Below are 19,004 nucleotides of genomic sequence, written 5' to 3'. Positions count from 1 at the left end.
CTAGATTACAGGAGATTAGAAGTTCAGTGAAATATGGAATTAGTGAATAAATCTTACCTCTCTCTTTGCCTGCCTTGCTTCTCTGTTCACCTGTGCATTTTTATTCATAATATGTTAAATGGAATCTTGCATTTAATAAAGCACACTCTTATGTTTGTTGTGAATAACAGTACAACTCTTGATCTATAAAGTTTCCCATACAAGACAGAATGAATCAAGGCCCAACATGGATGACTTATAGGGTTTTAAATTTTTGAGCAGGAGTTTATTCACATTTGTTTCTTGTGTCTATGCACTCAGTGGCTTTGATGCACTTGGCTGGGTCTGCTCTGTGTGGAAACATTTGAAAATCTGGTTGTTACATTCAGATGCCTCACAATCTACTGGTGATCCACCGCATATCTAATTACACCTTAGCCTCAATTATTTTAGGACCCTTCCAAGTGAGCTACACCTATTTCATACAGTATTATTCTCTTCTGTTCCATTCCATTCCTTTTTAAAGATACAAATAGGTTTTTGCTATAAAGGTAGCTGTCTAAAAGCTGCTAATGATGTAACATAGAACAAAACAGTCATAAAACTTAAAATTCTTAATTACCAGTGAGATGTGATATTCCCATTGCAATCAGGCTTTCTGGGTAGGGTTAAAGTTCTTTCCCTTTGTGCAATATGAAGATTTTAGGGTCATTGGTATTCATCACCTTGGAATTACGCTCTTCAGAGCTCTAAGCAAAATGAAGGTGTGGGGAGCCTTTTCTCAAATCGACCCCTTTTTTCTCTCTCCTGCCAGGCTGTTCTCAGTACAGAGAAGAATGATTCCTGTTGGTTTCTTCCAGCTCTACAGCCCAAACTCAGCTGAGCCCAGGATGTGGCAGACTCTGACTTCTGTGACACCTGCTGAGGGTGTTGGAGGCTACCACCTGTAATTTGCTGGAGCTTCTGCCTGTAATTTGGTGTGTGTTGCTGTTTCTTTGGGAAGTCTACTGATCAAATTCGGTGGTTGTGCTGAATTCTCTTTGAAGACTTGAGGCGGCCAATTTGGCCCTCTGGCTTTCAGTTCATCCCTGACTGAACAGGTTCTTGTCTGCTTTCTCTTTATTAACTACGGCTGCCTGATCTTGGAAATACAACTACCGCGGCTGTGACGGTCTCTAACGCGCCTCCCAGAGCCAGTGCGCGGCCGAGATGCGGCGCGACCTGGGCATGCGCTGGCTCCTGCTCGGTGTCCCTGCGCGTGACGCCGCAGCGCGGGGCCTGGAGCGCGCCCATCGCGCCTTGCGTGGAGCCCCGGTGCGCGGAGCTTTGTCTGCCGCGGGGCTCGGGGCCAGCCGCGGGCGGGCTCGCTCCCGGCGTGGTGTGCTGCGCGGGCGGCTCGCCGTCACAGCTGCCGCTCCTGCCTCCAGTGCCAGAAGCATTGCGGCGCCACACCTGCTCTCCGCACGAGCAGCCCTCACTCCCGATCTAGCGGCTCTGGGCGGTGCCGCCGCGCTCCGCCCCGACCGGTGCCCGCGGACCGTGACGCCGCGGGCGGGGCGGGGCGGGGCAGCACCCGGCGGCGGCGTCAGCGGAGGTCCGAGGCGGAGGCCCGAAGCGGAGGCGAGCAGAGCGCGGTCGAGAGCTGTCGGCCGGCAGGATGCTGGAGATCCAGCTAGACGATGGCGGCGTGGGGGGGTACCCGGGCGATGATTATTGCTCGGGCTCGGTGATGTCGGAGCGGGTCTCGGGCCTTGCCAACAGCATTTACCGCGAGTTCGAGCGACTGATCCACTGCTACGATGAGGAGGTGGTGAAGGAGCTGATGCCACTGGTGGTGACGGTGCTGGAGAACCTGGACTCGGTGCTCACCGACAACCAGGAGCACGAGGTGGAGCTGGAGCTGCTGCGGGAGGACAACGAGCAGCTGCTCACGCAGTACGAGCGGGAGAAGGCGCTGCGCAAGCAGGCCGAGGAGGTGAGTGCCGCCGCCCCGCGACTGTTTTGGCCACGGCCGGGCGGGGGCCCCAGTGCAGGGCACCGGCAGGGCCGAGGGGGTGGCCAGTGCGGCTCAGGGATGCTGCCTCGGCCACCTCTCACAGACCTTCGCTCCATCGTCCCGATCGCCACCACTGGCGGGTCCCTGCTACCCGAGCCCCCGCGGTGGGCCCAGTTCGAGGGAAGGCGGTGTGGGGGGTGGGCGCCCCGGGGTACCGACCGCCGGTACCTTCTAGAAGCGGAGTGCGGGGGCGGGCCCGGGTGAGGCGAGGCGCATCCCTTCCCGCGGGGGCGCGGGGCTCCTGCCCCCGGGACTCCTCCGGCCCCGGCAGGTCCGGTCCGGCCCGGCTCCTCCGCCGCACCGCGGGGCCTGGGCCACTGCGGCTGAGCTACCCCGTGGTGTCGGGAGGGAAAAAAACGGAACCACGATAGCTGCAATCCTGTGGAATTCCTGAGAAATTAGGAATTCAGTTTTGCAATGCCAACAGCATCCGGAGGGGTCAGCATAATTTGTGGTGTAAAAAATAGTTTTTAAAATGGGTAATTTGTGCAGTCATCCAGCATTCTCAATGTCAGCTGTAAGCTGTTTCGTTGGAGGAAGGAATTGCCTTTAGAGTATAACGTTTTATTTTTGAAACTTATTTGTCTCAAAACTATGCCTTGAGTTTTAATAAAGTCGTTCCCAAGTCAGCACCTGCCATTTCCTGGAGCGTATGGATGCGCTCTCGGGAGAGCGGGGGCAGGGTTGCCCAGCTGGTGGGGTTGTTTGGAAGTGGCTCATGAGAAATCCAACCCCTCTGATGGAGAGGAAGAAGAATGCTCCGGTTACAGGGACCCGGATGTAGACAAGACAGGGGGGAGGTGATCTGCACTCTGTCGTCTTGCTGCATCTGCACCTGTCCCTGCTGAAGCACAGAGCATCCTTTCAGTCTTGAAGGTTGGGACCCATAGGGATTGCTGTTCAGCCTCTTGGAATGACAGTCTGTGAGCTGGGATGGAGCTTTGGTGCTGAAAACAGTCCATCCTCACCACATCATCCCCCCCACATCATCTCCTTTAAACTTCTTCAAAAGTGGGGTTTTTCTGTCTTTAAGGAAGAGCAGATTTAAGATTCAGTTGCTTTTCTCAGAGTCAAGTTCTGATTTTATATGGGGTAATCAATAAAATAAAAGAAATGGTAGTAATGAAATAGTTGTTGAACTGGAGAATGGTGTAAAGCAGATGCGAGATTTTCATAGACATGTTCATGTTGCTTAATAATCATGGGTGAGAAGCTTGGTAACTCAGTGGGGAGGGCACTTGTGATCCATTACTGATACTGAAAGCAGTCAGTTAAAAGTTTTAGTCCTAAGTTCTAATTATTAATGTATTAATGGACTAATAAATGATCCTAAAATTATTTTGAATTCTTGTAGGAGTCGAAAAATTAGTCTCAGTACATGATGTTTAATTATGTTGTGTAGAGACAGCATTTTGCAGCTTCTGTGAAATAATTTTTAAAGTACACTATTTATGGGAAAAACGTGGAATTGCCAATGGGGGTTGGAACAGTCCAGTTGGAATCATCTCGCATCTTTGGATTGGGGTGGATTTCTCTTCTGGGCTTACTAGGTACAGGATGTGTTTTCTGGAAGCAAATGTACTGATGGCAGTTACACTCCCTGCAAGGAAATTTCGGAACCGTGGCAGAATACCATTTGCCAATGATATTTTTAGAAAGTGAGATTTAAAAAGTACCAGTGATGATGATGAAGAAAATAGTTTGTCATCCTTACACACAGTAAGTGGGAGAAGTGTCTGCAAGGAGACTTGTTATCAAAAAGGAATAGATAATGTGTTTCTTATGAGAATAAATGATCATTCTGCCTCTACAAGCCTCTTATTACAAGGCCATACATGTAATACACGGCTGCTGTTTCCCTCAGTATATAACAAAGTACATTATTTATCTGTGCCTGTTTCCCGTGCACTGCTTACTCTGCAGTAAATTGCATGTTGTGGGGGTGAATGTCTGTATATGACAAGGAATTCTGCTGGCTACCAAGTAATTGTACACAATCAAAAACCAGAAAATTTTTCTTCCCAGAATGTGCATTGCTGCTCTGAAACAGTGCCATAGTGACATGGGACTGTCCTTCCCACCTCTTCAACACCATCAGTTTCCTGGGCTGTGCCTCAGGTCTTGGGTGGGATCTTCACTTCTAACTGGGAAGATCCTCCCCTGGAAACAGGATTTGACCTCAGTCTTGATTCCTCTCTGTGTATAGAGTCCAGTTACTAGAATTAAATTGACACTGAGAGGTTGGAGATTACAAGTGGATCTGTTATCTTGCAATATCTTGTCAAAGAACCCTGAGTTATAGTTACTTTATATTAATTTATTAAATTCAAAGTAACTGAAACCACAGGTGGTCATTGTTCTGGCATTAAAATGTGCATTGTATTGGCTGATTACCACTGTGCAGAGCCATTGCACCTTGCTGTTCATCTTTATGCAGCAGTTGTGCACAAACAGACTGTATGGGTATGGTTTGTTAAATTAGGGTTAATCGTAGAATCATAGAAACATGGAATAGTTTGAGTTGGAAGGGACCTTAAAGATCATCTAGTTCCCACACGTGTGCCATACACAGAGAAACAACTTCCTTTTCGTTAAGCCATAAAGGAATGTTTCCTTTTCAAAATCACTGTCTTAAGACAATTCCATATATTGTCTTTTAAATCAATCTTTGCCAAAAGCAAATTAATGCTTTACCTTCTAAATGGTTAGGTTGTAGAGACTCCATGTTTTTCACTTGTCCTAAAATAGGGTGGCAGAAACATCCAGGCAAGTGGATTTAGAATAGAAGTTCCTTGGTATGAGGCAGTGGTGTCAGTTGCTGTCGTTATGGGGCTTAGTGCAGAATTTTGCAATTTTCCACGATCTCCCAGCTACTGAAGAGACGGGATTGCACCAGATTTTTGGTGATTTTGTTTTCTTCCATCTGTTTCATATTAACATAGAATACATATGTGTGAACGTAGGGTCATTATTGCTTGTGTGGTGTGGTGGTCTGTGGAATCACAGAGTCCTCTTGTGTGTCTTTGATCTCCTGAGATTGAGTCCCACACCCTTGCTCAGTCAGGGGCACTTGGAGCAGGTTGTCCAGGACCTGCTTAGAGTTTGAACATCTCCATGGATGGAGACTCTGCAACGTCTCTGGGCCACCTGTCCCAGTGTCTGACCTGTCACAGGAAAAATGTACGTCTTTGTGTTCAGATGGAATTCTGTGTGGTTTCCCTTGTGCTAATTCCCTCCTGTCCAGAGAAGAGTCTGGCCCCCTCATCCTTGCTTCCTCCCAGCAGGTACTTGAGCACACTGGTCAGGTCTCCCAGGACCTTCTTGAGCAGCCCCAGCCCTCTTGGCTCCTCCTCCTGTGCTAGATGCTCCAGTCCCTTTATCACTTTTGTGGCCCTGGTATTTGCACTGGTGCATAGGATATTACTTACTTTTACTGGCTATTTGGTTTAGCTTGATCTTTTAAGGAAATGAAGCTGTTGTGATTGCTCTCTTAGGAGCTGCCCCAAATAACTCAGGAAACTAGTGGCTGCTTTCAGATGTATTTGTTAAATAAAAAGGTTACTTAAATTTTTTGGGGTGTCTTTCTGGTGAATAGTGAAAGAGAAAGGTTAAATGAAGGTCCTGCGTGTTGAAGGGATAGACAGAGTTGCCAGTGTGCAAGTGATTGGTGGCAGCAGGACAGTGGGCACCTGGGTCTGGAGCAGGTGGGTCCAGCATGCACACACTGTTCCTTTCTGAGGTCTGCTCAGGGAGCATTTAGGTGTATAGTTGGGATGAGGAAAGGGCTAGGGATACCTGCAGAAATCCCCAGGGAAAATAGGCTTTATTTGGGTCCACTCTTAATAAGACATTTTGATTTATGCAAGCTGCTTTCCTAATGTTCTGTATTCTTTCTTTCTTGCGGCAAGCATCACTATGTGCCCTAAATGCTGATTTCTGCAGTGATTGTTCCTCACACTGGGCACTGATGTCAAGATGAGTGTGAACGTGTGAATGCACATAGAAGCTTTACAGGCATGTTTGTGGTACGTTAGCATGGTTTCTTGGAGTTAGGAAAGCTGGGATCAGATGTTCACTCTACAGGTACCATGACTGCGATCACTTGAAACAGGGTCTGCTGAAGATAAGCACTTTCCAGGAGAAAGGGTGGTACTGCTTGGAGCATCCCCAGACCACGGGTCTGTCACGTCGAGGCACTGAGGAGCAATATGAGTGATAATCAGGTGAAATGCAGGGAGCTCTTTTTTACCTGTAAATGACACTGCTCTCAAGGAGCCAGAATGTTCTAAAATTCATGTTAGGTACAGCATGATGGAAATGCAAGAATATTTTTATCATGGGGGGGACGACTAATGACCATTTTTCTATTTTCTGAGGGTCCATTTCAGCTCTTGAGACCAGTAACGGAGAGTAGCTTTAAATATTTTTAAACTCTCTGTTTTCCCAAGAGAAAAACTCAATATGTCTGTACTGCGTGAGTGTTCTCATGTAATAAAGTCAAGTTAATGTTGATGTAAAGTAGACAACTAAATTTCTTAATCTTCTGTTTCATCTTTGCTAAATAAATGCCTATAGGGATAAAAAGCTGAACATAGAATGACAGAATGGTTTGGATTGGAAGAGACCTTAAAGCCCATCTTGTCCTACTCCCTGCCATGGGCAAGGACACCTTCCACTAGCCCAGGTTGCTTCAAGTCCCACTCAGCCTGGCCTTGGAAACTTCCAGGGATGAGTCAACCACAGCTTATCTGAGCAACCTGTGCCAGGGCCTCCCCACCCTCACAGGGAAGAATTTCTTCCTAATATCCCATTTAACCCTGCCCTCTGGCAGTGGGAAGCTATCTGAGTGTGTCTGTGGCCTCCTCTGGACTCGCTCCAGTGGCTCTACATCCTTGTGGTGAGGACCCCTGAACTTGAGGCATCACTGCAGGTGGGGTCTCACCTGAATGAAGTCAGGGGAAGAATACCCTCCCTCACCCTGCTTCCCACACTAAAAGGAAACCACAGCTGCCTCAAGTGAGGGGTTTTCTCCCAACACAGCTTTCACCCACAGCCCTGCATCCCCACTCGGGTCTGGACTGAACCCTAGCACTCCCTTTGCTGGGCTCCCACTGCACACACTGTCAGCCACCACAAAATAAGGTCACATAATGAGATTCCTGCATCTCTGTGCGTATCTATCTCTGTTTGGTTTCTCACTGATGTGATGTGATCATTTCTGATGATATGTTACTATTTTTAGTCATTTGCTTCCTTTGCAAGAGACAGGAAAGCAGGAAACCAAGCAATCCACAGTGGCTGTACCACTGCTCTTCAGAGGCATAGTCATTCTTTGGCCTTGGGATGATTTTGTACTAGTTATTTTCCCTCTAAAGAGCAGTGTATGAGTCATTGTTGTTTGCCATAATCCTGGATTATTACAGATCAGTGATCCTACTTAAAATCTGGGGATAGACCGTAGCAGAAAAAAGAAATCCATGTGACATTTTATATATATATATAAGTTTCATATTCCAGTTCTCTTAAATGACGGAGGTGATTAACTGTTTAATTGTTCATATCCAGAAATTATTCTTTGGAATTACACATAGAGGCTCTGGAAGAAAAAGAGATAAAGTAATAAAATATTAATGCTTTGGTCAGCCTTGCTGTTGAGAGCTCCTGGGGCTGGGGGCTGTTTCTGCTTCCAGTGTACCCACTTCTTTGTCATGATGGGAGACCAAAAAAAATGTACTTAATTTCTTTACCATCAGTGGAATTCTTGTGTCCTTTTTATTTCTCTTTTCTGAAGGTCTTTATTGCATCTCCATAAAGCTAAAGTTGGAAGCTGTGAATTCTTGAGGTGAAGGTATGAACTGAGCTCTGTGCAGTGAAGCCATCAGGGAAAAGCAGTGGTAGCACTTGGCCCTGGGAATGAGAAACCTTTGAAATCAGGGGCAGCTGCAGTAGCCGGCTCAACATGGTTTCCTACACCACCACCAGATTTTTCTCTTGCCTCTTGGCACAAGTGGAAGAATGCAGTCAACAAATTTGCGATGTAGTGTTAAAACTCAGTAGCTTTGGCATTGGGATTGTGGCAGAGTGCTTTGTAAAGAGTGTATTGGGTTATTTTAAGATGTGTTTAAAAAGTCTGTGAGGCTGTGCTGTTTGGTTGTTTCTTTGGGGTTTTTTGGTTCCCTACTTGGTTTCAAACTGACAGAGATAAGGGTTAGATTAGCTGTTGGGAAGAAATTGTTCCCTGTGAGGGTGGGGAGGCCCTGGCTCGGGTTGCCCAGAGAAGCTGTAGCTTCCCCATCCCTGAAAATGTTCAAGGATAGGTTTGGATGAGGCTTGGAGCAACCTGGGCTAGTGGAAGGTGTCCCTGCCCATGGCAGGGTGCTAGGACAAGATGGTCTTTAAGGTCCCTTCCAAACCAAACCAGTTGTGTGATTCTGTTCTCCTGTTAAATGTTTATAATGAAAGAGCAGTATTTGTAGTGTCTGCTTTCAGAAGTCATTGCGACTGTACTGTTCTGAGGCCAGAATTGTGGATTTGATTCCTCTGAATATTCCTTGCCCTTAGGAAGATTTGCTGGTTAGTGTGAGTTAGCATCCACAGAACTTTGGAATTTCATCTTTGCGCATCAAACGTCTGTGCAGCATTTAGGGAGGATTGGCTGGGCATAGACTGAGATAAAAAACATGAAAAGCAGGAGAGTAAATAATAAGGATTATTTTTCTGTTATAACTGGGTTTGATGCTTTTTGTAAATATTACAGACAGAAAATGTACTGATGGGAAGGAGGCTTACAAATTAGTGTTCCCTCTGCCTGGTTATTTTTAGAAGGTTTAAAGAGTTGGGGTGATATACTGGATCCTCTTCAAGTTACTGAGAAAGTCCCACAGCTTCAACAGGGCCAGGATTGTATAGTCCCTCTGAAAGAAATGGAAGAAGGGAAATGCCGATTGATATTTGTTTATTGAGTTTTATTCACTCAGTAACATGTACGTGCAGTATGACTGCCTCTGGGAGCCTGGTTAATAAAAAAAAGTTAAAAAAAATTAAAACTCTTTATGCAGTTTGTGTTCTCTGTTTTTCCTGCCCTGTTGCAAATTTTCAGCACCATGGGAAGGCAGAGTTTGGTGTAGAGAGCACTGTGTGACTGAGGATTTCTTGTGTGCTGGGAAGACACTTGGTACATTGATTTTGGGCAGGAGAGATGCTGGAGCCAGTCTGGCTGCTCATCTGCGCCACCTGCAGCCACATGCCCTGGGCTGTGAGCCACAGCTTGAGGGCTGTGGTCTGGCATCATGCTGGAGATGAAGTGCTGCCTCTGCTGTCTGTCTCTGGAGGCTCTCATTCACAAGAGTAACTCATATGAAGGTCAAGTGCCTGTTTTCTCTGAACTTTTGGTGCAGCTTAGTTGTACTTGTGGGTGTGCTCAGACCTCTGGCTAAAGTTAGTTAAATATCTGCTGTTTCTAGTGGCTAGTGAGGTGTTTCACTGGATGCTGTATGGAATGTCTATTGTGGCTTACTGGGAAAAAAATAAAGCCTGCCTGGATATCCTGGTAAGAGCTCACTGGTGCCATGAAGGATGAGCAGCAGTGACATCTGGACATTAGAAGCATCTTCCTTGGGCAAAGACCTGGCAGCAATTATTGTGGGTAAACCAGGACTCCTAAACAACTGACCAATATGATCAAGCAGAAGCAGTTTATTGTTTACATTACACACACTTTTATAGGTTCTACAGACTACTAAGATTACACTTCTTGACTGGTGCCTTTGTCTTGTTCCCTTGTTCTCTGCCTCCATTTGTCAGTGTCCGTGGTTGGTTACCATGCAGGTGTTTTACAATCCTCTGTTATCTAGTTCTTGCGATCCTGGTATGCAGTCTCTCAGCTTCTTTGTTCTTATTTTAGCACAGTTTATGTCAAGTAACCTTGATGAATTCCACAGTGCCCTGAGAAAATTCTGATAAGAACAGTTATAGGTGATATGGCTGGTGCACACTGAAGTCTAAGTTGTTCAGATACATTGCTACAAGGAATCCTCTCCTTGTCCTGCTGTGTTAGCTGCTCACTTCACTCTGGATTTGGGAGTTTTCCTGCTGTCAGAGCTTGTGATGAGCATGGAGAAGCTTAGGTGAAATGAATTCTGATGTCAGAGCAGGTGCAAGGTGCTGCACTGTTGCTCTTGTGCCAAGAATTACACAGGAACAGGCGAGAGGCAGGATTGTAGAAAAGGCAAAGAAGAGAACTTTATTCAAGTTCTTTATTCAAGAGAACTGCGCAGTTTTTATAGAGTGATACGATAGGTTTTATTTGATTGGCTAACTAACAAAAACATCTTCCTCGCACACTGTCCTTGAAAGGAACAGGAAAACAAAGTAGAAGAACACTACCTGCAAATGGTTTATACTTAACAAGTTATCACATCTTTCCAACTCCCTAAAATTTCTCACAAGCCACTGTGAGAAACACTTGCTGTTTCTCTCTCTCTGTCCCATGGCATCCACACTGCACAGCCAGGAACTGGGTCAAGCCCTTGGGCCCCTGCACACAAATACCATAATTTGATCTCTTCAGTAATAGGATGGGCCATCCTGCACTGCTTTTATCCAAAATGCTGTTCTGCCCTATAAAAACTTAGGGCAATATTAATTTTTAATATCATTGTCTCCATGTCTCTTTTCCAGGTGCTTAATCGATTTCTAGTTTTATGTTTCTTTGATTACTTTTGGGTTGCAAAATAGACAGGTATGAGGAAAAAAAAGGAGCCATATTTGTAGAAGAGTTAAAGTTAAGAGTGGGGAGGAGAGGGTGTTGCATGTTCCTGGGTAGAGAAATGGGAGCAGGAAAGTCATGAAAGCTGAGCCTTTGCTATGTGATGGGGATTTAGTCCTTGGGTGTAATTAAAAGGGTTCATCAGTAAAGCTCCAGCACAGAGTGTTTCCAGCAAAATCCTATGAGATAGAGATTATACCAGAACACTCTTGGAATAATTTCCATCAGCCTCTAGATGGAGCAAGTGGAACTGCTGCTTCTCAGTTTTGTTGCTCATTGTCAGTGTCTGTTAGGACTTCTTTTCAGGTTTTAATAATTCTGAAATTATATTTTTGTTCTGAAAAAGCATTCAAAAATAAGTGCACAAGTTTACAAAGCAGGTTGTTTTATAAAGTTCTCAGAATCTATAAAACAGGTTGCTGGGTGAGTGACTAAGGGATTTCAGTGTTTAATTGACATCTCAGGAAGAATCACACTTAAATATCTAAACTCTTGAGCAATCAAAAAGATAATTAATAAGTAAATGTTTAGCCTCTGAGATGACTTCTTTGTAATGGAAGAAAGGCGTTGGCATTGCTGCTGTTTCTAGAAAATTCTCTGTAAAACAGCCATAAGTGTGGAAAAAACCCCAAGCCCTTATTCAGTAAATTTGGACAAGAAGAGGAATAAAGTAAAAAAAAGCTCAGTTAGAGGTTAAAGGCACTGCACTGAGTGCAGGGAAGCAAGAAATGGTTAATGTGTATTTGATTGTTATAAATACAGATATGTAGGAATGCAAACTTGAGTCACTGCTCCCAGGAATTAGCTGAGGAGTTTTAAAAGTTTGCAAGAATCATAAATACCATGGCTTTCAGTCATCTGCAGAGAGGATCCAATTTATAATGATGGTTCCAGTGTCTCTGCTAATAATTCCAGTAAAAGCAGTAGGGAATGGGCAGAGGGTTTGCCCTGAGAGTGCAGCAGTGCAGATTGGTTCATGTGCAGAATTTAACAAAATAATCTTACTGAGCATTTAATGTATTAGTTTCCCTGACAGTCTTTGCCAAAAAAAGATTCTTACCAGTATCTGTCATTTTGAAGTAAAACAAAGCTTTACTTTGTTAAATTTAAATTCTCATTCCCCTGAGCAATGATGTTGGTGGAGAGAGCACTTCCCCCATGCAGAGGACAGGAGGAGAGGGATTTTCCTCTCCATTATCCATGCTTTTAGACAGAGGAGGTTTCTTCAGCCAGTGTGCATATCCTGGTGAATCTAATGGGCCCGGACCTAAGGAGGATTTGGCAAACAGATGGAGAGAGAGAGAGGCAGGGTCAGGAGCAGAGTCTAGTGAGCTCTTCACAGACCTCTCTTACTTCCTGTGGGCTCCTCTTGGCCCATAAACATTTCTAAGGGTGGATTAAAGCCTGCTTAGTTTAATGTCCTTCTCACTGTCATCCTCAGCAGCTCCAGATCCAGGGCTACTCCTAAACCTAGCTGTGCTCATGCAGCTCAGCTAGGTGTTCTAGTTACTGGACTGGTTGGTGCAAATAATGCTGTACTTTTGGCTTTGTTGGGTGAAACTATTCAGCGGTAGTGTAACGAGACTTGAATTTTTGGGTTTATAAGCCAGGCCAGGATATGTACTGTAGCTGGTGGGATTGCTTTGCAGTACTGTGGCCTTGTGAGCCTGGTGGTAACATTCAGATTTGGTTTGCTGGAGAGAGGCATGTATTCTCTGAGCCTTAGAGACTTTAACACCAGTTTGTGTCTGGGATGGTACTAGAAGCAGCTGTTTCTAAATCTAGATGTGTGGGCTATGGGTCATTATTGCATTAGTGTATTCTGCAGAAAACCTCTGATAACCATGTATTACACAAGAACCAGGCTGGTCCTGCAGAGATGTGGAGTTGCATTCACTTCCCAGGGATCCTCTTAGTTTAAATATTTAATAATATTATATGATATGATATACTTTATTATATGATATGATGGTTTATTATATGATTTAATGATATTTCATTATATGGAGCCCCTGTGGCTCCAGTTTCTACCATGAGTTGTGTAATATCCCACAGTGGATTGAACAGAATGTTCCACATGTTTTACTCTGCTCACATGCTGGTGTCCACAGCAGGGAGTGACTTAAGCTCTCAAGCGAGAAGTGGCAGTTTACAGAAAGAACACTCTGAAATCAGGTATTTTCCTGTTGTGTTTTCAACGTGAAATGAGTGTATCTCTAAAACCTTTCTTTTGGGCCTGTGTCCTATGCAGGAGTCACCCTGCTGCATGCAGCTGCCTCTGTATTGGCGATAAAAGGGGTGAGCAGCACCAGAGTTGGAGCTTAGTTTTCCAAAAGACTTGCATATTTCTGCAAGACTTGTCCCTCCACTGGAATTTTGGGTGGAGCTCTCTACATGTGCATCATTAGAAGAGTTCATCTGAAGATTTTTGACATAGGTATTTTTAAATACATGATTGTAAATAAAACTTTTCTTCTGTGACATCAAATTAACAGGAATCAAAATTCAGCCTGAAGATGATAAAGTTGTGCTGGTTTATCAAACTCATGTTGGACCATAGTTTATATGTTTATTATGCATTAAAGATAACAATAAGTTTCTAATATAAAATAGGTTCTTCACGTTGATAAAGTGCTGCTGTGCTACCTACAGTACTTAAAAATTCTTATTTCTTATTTTGTACTTTATATTCCCTCACTTTATATTCCCTCAAATTTCCATATTTGTGAGGAGAGGAAGGGTCCTGGTAGGGCAAACCCATTTGCATGTAATCCTCATCTGTGCCTCCTTCTCCACTTCTTCCCTATGCAGAAATTCATAGAGTTTGAAGATGCACTGGAACAGGAGAAGAAAGAACTACAAATCCAAGTGGAACACCTTGAATTTCAGACTCGACAGCTGGAGCTGAAGACCAAAAACTATGCAGACCAGAGTAAGTAAAGCTGTGCACCAGACACCGTTATACACATGCCTTCCACACACATACAGTGCTACTTTAAAAATAATCTTCATAATTTTTTGGCTTAATGTAATTTGTGCAAAGCCCAAAATATCTGGTTGCCACTTACTTTGACGTAAAGTTCAGAGCTTTCCCAAGGGTGGGATGTACCCACAGTAATTCAGTAGAGGCTACATTTCTTCTCTTTTGTGGTCAGTCTCTTCAGATGAAAGGTGTAAGATTTGGGCCTTTGAAACCTGGTTTCCAGTTTCTCCTTGTAGAATCTTCCATTCTTATAAAAATCATCACATGACTTAATCAGTTAGTTACTTAGTGTATTTATTTTTACAAATACTTCCTTAATGTATGCAGCCTCTCAGAATTTGTTGGTGTTGGTGTTTTGTCCAGTACTTCCACTCCTCAAGTAGCCAGAAGAGCCAGTCCCAGAGGACAACAAATTGTTGCGAGAATAAGATGCTTACATGGCACCAGGCTACTGCTAAAAAACTTCTGCGGTTTTGTTGCATTTGTGGTGCTGGTATTGGGAACATGCAGGTACCTATGAACTAAGAGTGTAACAAAGACCAAATCCCACAATTCTGTTTGTTTTATTCAGTAGGTGTAAATTAATTTCTAAAAAAATAGGCTTAGTTTCTCAAGTAGTTTATTTTAAGAGCCAGGCATATGTTAGCTGATAGTTGGGATCTTCTCTTGGCAGTTTCTCGACTGGAAGAACGTGAATCGGAAATGAAGAAGGAGTATAATGCTCTGCATCAGCGTCACACAGAGGTAGGATATAATCTTTCTAAATAAATTAACTCTTTGTCTATATCTGCATGACTATATCATGTCAAAGAACTCAGCTCTACAGTCCTAGTGATGACTAGAGCTTCTGAACTTTAGGAGCATCAGAAATATCGGACTGGCGGGTGTAAAGAGGATGGAGACAGGCTGTGTTCACTGGTACCCAGTGGAGACAGGTGGCACAAACTAAGACACAGAAAGCTCACTCTGAACAAAGTAGTAAAAACTACTTTCCTGCAAGGGCAATTAGCCCTGGCATAGGTTGTTCAGAGGCGTGTTGGAGTCTCCTTCCCTGGAGATATTCGTAAGCCACCTGGATGTGGGCCTGTGGCTGGCTGCTCTGTGTGGCCCTATTTCAGCAGGGGATGGACCAATGGACCGTAGGACATTCCTTCCAATCTCAGCTGTTCTGTGATGCTGTGCACAGTGCTCCGCTACCTCATCTCCCATTACCAATGAGCCTCCAGGCTTACGTTGTTTTTTCTAGGGTCTTTGATTGTGAGATTCAGCTGAAGTGATTTTGGACACTACTTGCTGACAAATTTTCTATCAGATTAGATCATTCACTTACATAATCAGCTTAGAAGGCAACAGTAAACACAAAGAAGTCTGCAAAAAAACCCAGGGGATTGGAAATGGATACCATAGAAAATTAAACAAAAGCAGAAAATGAGCTTTTCCTTCTCATCTCTTTGCCTCATGGATTTTTCTCTTCTCACAGATGATCCAGACCTATGTGGAACACATAGAGCGATCTAAGATGCAGCAAGTTGGGGGAAATAACCAAACTGAGGGCAGTGTACCTGGGAGAAGGTAGGGCCATGACCTTTCCATGTGACACGTTTCACCTGGGAACTTACACACTGAGTGTGCATGTTTGAGAGAGAAAACAGAGCAGGACCTTTCCCTGGGGACATGGATTGTAGCTGAAGCTCTGTTTTAATGGGTCTGGGTGAGTTGTGGGTACTTGATGGTGAGGAGCTTTCCATGTTGTTTTACAAAGGTGAGGCTTTATCATGCTGCTGTTGATGGGGCCTCTGGAAAACATGTTCATATTCTTAGGTAGTGTGTAAATAAATAGACTAGAAATAAATTGTCTAAAATATAGGAATCAATTGAGAAAAACAGAACAAAAGCTAGATGTCAGCTTTCTTAGGCAGATGAGGGGTATGGAAAGCTTGAGAGGACATGGTGTGAAAAGAACCAGTAGCTTGTAAGTGCTCATCTGTTCAGAAAATTTCCCTTACCAGACTATTTTTCTTCCTTATTTTCTATCCCTCACAGTCTGGAAATCCAGAGCGGGCTCCCAGAACATGATCTGATCCTAGTGTTAGAGATGGAATGGGATAAGTGTGTTAGGCTTGTTTCTCTCCCAACTTACACTCCTGGAAGTAAGAATAAGTCTGTGGAAGTGCTTACAGTAAAATCTAAAAGTACTGTAGGCAAAGGCAAACTTAGAACATCTCTTTTAAAGGGTGAGTCCTGTGTGCACTTGCCAACTTTGAGTCATAGAATCATAGAATATCCTGAGTTGAAAGGGAACCACAAGCATCATTGCAGTTCAACTCCTGAGTTGGACTGGGTAGTAGAAATCGTTTTGAATTTCTTCCTTTCATAAAAGCTTAAAAGCTTTTACTTCCCTAACTCTTAAAGAAGCTGATATTAATTGTGGCTTTATGTTAACATTCCATTATAGAGTTGCCCAGTGAAAAGTGTTGCTGGTTGTATCTGCAAGACTGCCAGTCTCAGTTGGTGAAGGGCAAAATTTTCATCAAGAATTACCTTTTCATGTCAGAAAAATTAGTCTTTTATCTTTTAAGTGTGGCATATTGCTAGTGTCTTTGGAGAGAAACACTGTGTGTCTGTGAAGAGCCCATGATGGGACTGTGATCCAAGTCTGTTGGAACTACCAGTGGGAAATGGGAGTTTCTCCTTAATTTCCAGCTTTGTGTGTGTGTGTGTGTGTGTGTGTTTGCATGCGTGCGAGTGTAGCTCTGTTTGTTGTGCTTGTGCACAGCACCAGGGCCACATGTGTTTTGATGGAATTAAACAGCTGGGAGGAGCTCCAGTGTTTGTGGATCTTAGTGCACTGGGTGGGGGGACAGGCATAATTTCTCATGACCTGTGAAACAGATTTGGGTGCATTGATTTAAAATAAATGGGGCTAGGGAGAACTTTGTGCTGCAACTTTTGTGGGGGTGGTGTGTATCAGTGGCCATCCAAGAGGTGTAATGAGTTTGTACCTGTTGCTATTGAGTAAGAAATGACACAGACTCTCCAGAAGGCTGGTTTGCATAAAGCACGTGTCTTTACTTCAGATCCTCTTTTATACATTGTTCCAATATAGATAGACCTGGTTGATCAATTAATCAATGCATTTCACTTGATTGGCTAATTAACAGGACACCTTGCATATAAAGTCTTTGATAAAAACAAGAAAACAGAGAGTAGGAAAACACCACCTGCAGGTTGTTTATGAAAATAAGCTGTCATTGTTTATCTTCAACTCCCTGAAGTCTCTCAGACTGATTCTGGGAAAACATAATTAGTTTTCTCATTCTCTGACCAGGCTGTCACATCCACAGTACCCACTTCCACATGGCATGGGGGTTGCAGTCACGTGTACCTTGTGTCTGTGTTAGGTTGCATGTTTGCATGACATTTGCTCTCTAATGGTTGTTCTTTTTGTCTCGCTTTTTGTGGAATTGCTGCTGTTTGGCTGTTATGTTTGTCACTGCAGTCATCGCCAGTCCTGGAGGAAAAGGTAAATCCTATTGCTGCATCTGAATTTCATTAATCCAAGTGTTGGAGGTTGCTGTGGAGTGGTGACAGTGTGATGTTGGGAATGCATTGTACTGGCATATTTACTCTCTGTGTCTACTGGCACCTGTGCTGGACTTGCTGGTTCAGGGGGGTGCAGAGGGAACCATGGAGCTGGGATAACACAGCAGGGAGAAGCTTGTGCATGCAAATGCAGAAGACATGCAAGTTTGTTCCCAAGACAGGATCAGATGTCTGGGATGGGATGTTTACACTTCACATCCCCTAATGTTTTAAAAAGTCATAGAATCATAGATCCATGGAATCGTAGAATATCCTGAGTTGGGAGGGGCCCATAAGGATTATCAAATACAGCTCCTGTCCCTCCACAGACACTCCAGCAATCCCATCCTCTGCCTCAGAGCATTGTCCAAACGCTCCCGGAGCTCTGGCATCTTTGGGGTCATTACCATTCCCTGGGGAGCCTGTTCAGTGCCCACCACCATCTGGGGGAAGAACCTTTTCCTGAAATTCAGCCTAAAACTCCCCTGACAAAGCTTCATGCAATTCCCTCAGGTTCCAAGAAGTTCCTTCTCTCTTATTTTACACTAGAGAGCAAGCCATGCCTGATTTTTGAGTGGAAGTAGAAGAAGTGTCAGTGTCAGTAGGTTTCCAAAGGCACTTTTGCCTAATGGTTGGTCAGGGAGTGCTGTGCTGCACAGAGCCGTCAAAGAGACTAGTTCTCCTCTTTAAATGCTGGCAAACAAACTGTAGTTTTGTTATGTTTTGTAAATTTTAGGATGTTGCTTGTAGAACATCCTAATCCCAGGTTTCGGCTACTGCAAACCTTTATTAGAGAGTGTGCTGTTCACCTGGTAACTCAAGGTGGAACTATCAGGTGTTAAGACTCACCCTGGCTGATCCTGGAAAGATTTGGGTATATGAGAACAACTGCAGCACTCAAAATTTAGACCGGGATGAATCTCAATGAGGATACTTTAAATTTATTTGCATTTAAATTTGGTAGCCAACTTCAGGACTGCAAAACTAGAGTTAGCTCTTCCTTTGCCTTTCCTGGGAAGTTTTGAAGAGGCTTGAAGGTGTTTCCAAAGAAACTCATCAAGGAAATTTCCTAACAGTCTGTGCTGAAATTCTTTCCTGAAGATTCTAAGCTTCTCATGCTGCAGACACCCTGTACCTCTTTAACAGGGACTGTGAAATTCACACATTTCCTCTCCATTTTGTGGCTCCTGTATTTCCTTGTGTGTTAAGTATGTATGTGTTGCATATTATCAAAAAAGAAAAAGTATAATTTGATGTCTCTCAGCCTCCTTTGGGGGCAGCTTTTATGTCTCAGTGCTGTCAGTGGGTTACATCAAGTCATTCCAACATAGTCACTAGGATATTCTGGCTGCATCACTGGTTTAACAAGGACTGTTCTGCAGCTATGGGAAACTTTTCTCCTGCTCCATAGACCTGTGAAAGCAAGACTCTCTTAAAACTACAATTCAGTCCTAAAGAAAATGGAAGATACAAAACTAATGGTTAAAGCATCTCAAAAATTTGCCCAATGGCCCAATTTTATTTTCCCCATAAAAGGAAAGATTTTTTTTTTGAAGTAGACTCTTAGGGACCCTTGGGTTATTTCTTAAACTGTATTACTAAGGATTTTCTGATGTTGTAGCATAAAGTGACTGATT

General features: G+C 44.0%; 1 protein-coding gene across 31 annotated transcripts in view; it reads left to right on the top strand.

Annotated features, from left to right (window-relative positions):
- Positions 1-1,262: 1,262 nt before the first annotated feature.
- MAPK8IP3 (mitogen-activated protein kinase 8 interacting protein 3) overlaps positions 1,263-19,004 on the top strand; it is a 64,332-nt gene continuing 46,590 nt past the window's right edge. For 11 of the 31 annotated variants that reach the window (XM_064390171.1, XM_064390169.1, XM_064390161.1 and 8 more), the window contains exons 1-4: positions 1,265-1,954; positions 13,614-13,734; positions 14,459-14,529; positions 15,266-15,357. In XM_064390171.1, coding sequence (XP_064246241.1) covers positions 1,637-1,954; positions 13,614-13,734; positions 14,459-14,529; positions 15,266-15,357 — 602 coding nt within the window. In that variant the 5' untranslated portion in view covers positions 1,265-1,636. Of the gene's footprint in view, positions 1,955-13,613; positions 13,735-14,458; positions 14,530-15,265; positions 15,358-17,284; positions 17,309-19,004 lie in introns of all 31 variants that reach the window. The other 20 variants (XM_064390166.1, XM_064390151.1, XM_064390167.1 and 17 more) reach the window with 5 other exon arrangements.

Source organism: Passer domesticus, chromosome 15 (genome assembly GCF_036417665.1).
Source record: "Passer domesticus isolate bPasDom1 chromosome 15, bPasDom1.hap1, whole genome shotgun sequence".
NCBI classification, from domain to species: domain Eukaryota; kingdom Metazoa; phylum Chordata; class Aves; order Passeriformes; family Passeridae; genus Passer; species Passer domesticus.
This window is presented reverse-complemented; position numbering and strand designations above follow the sequence as displayed.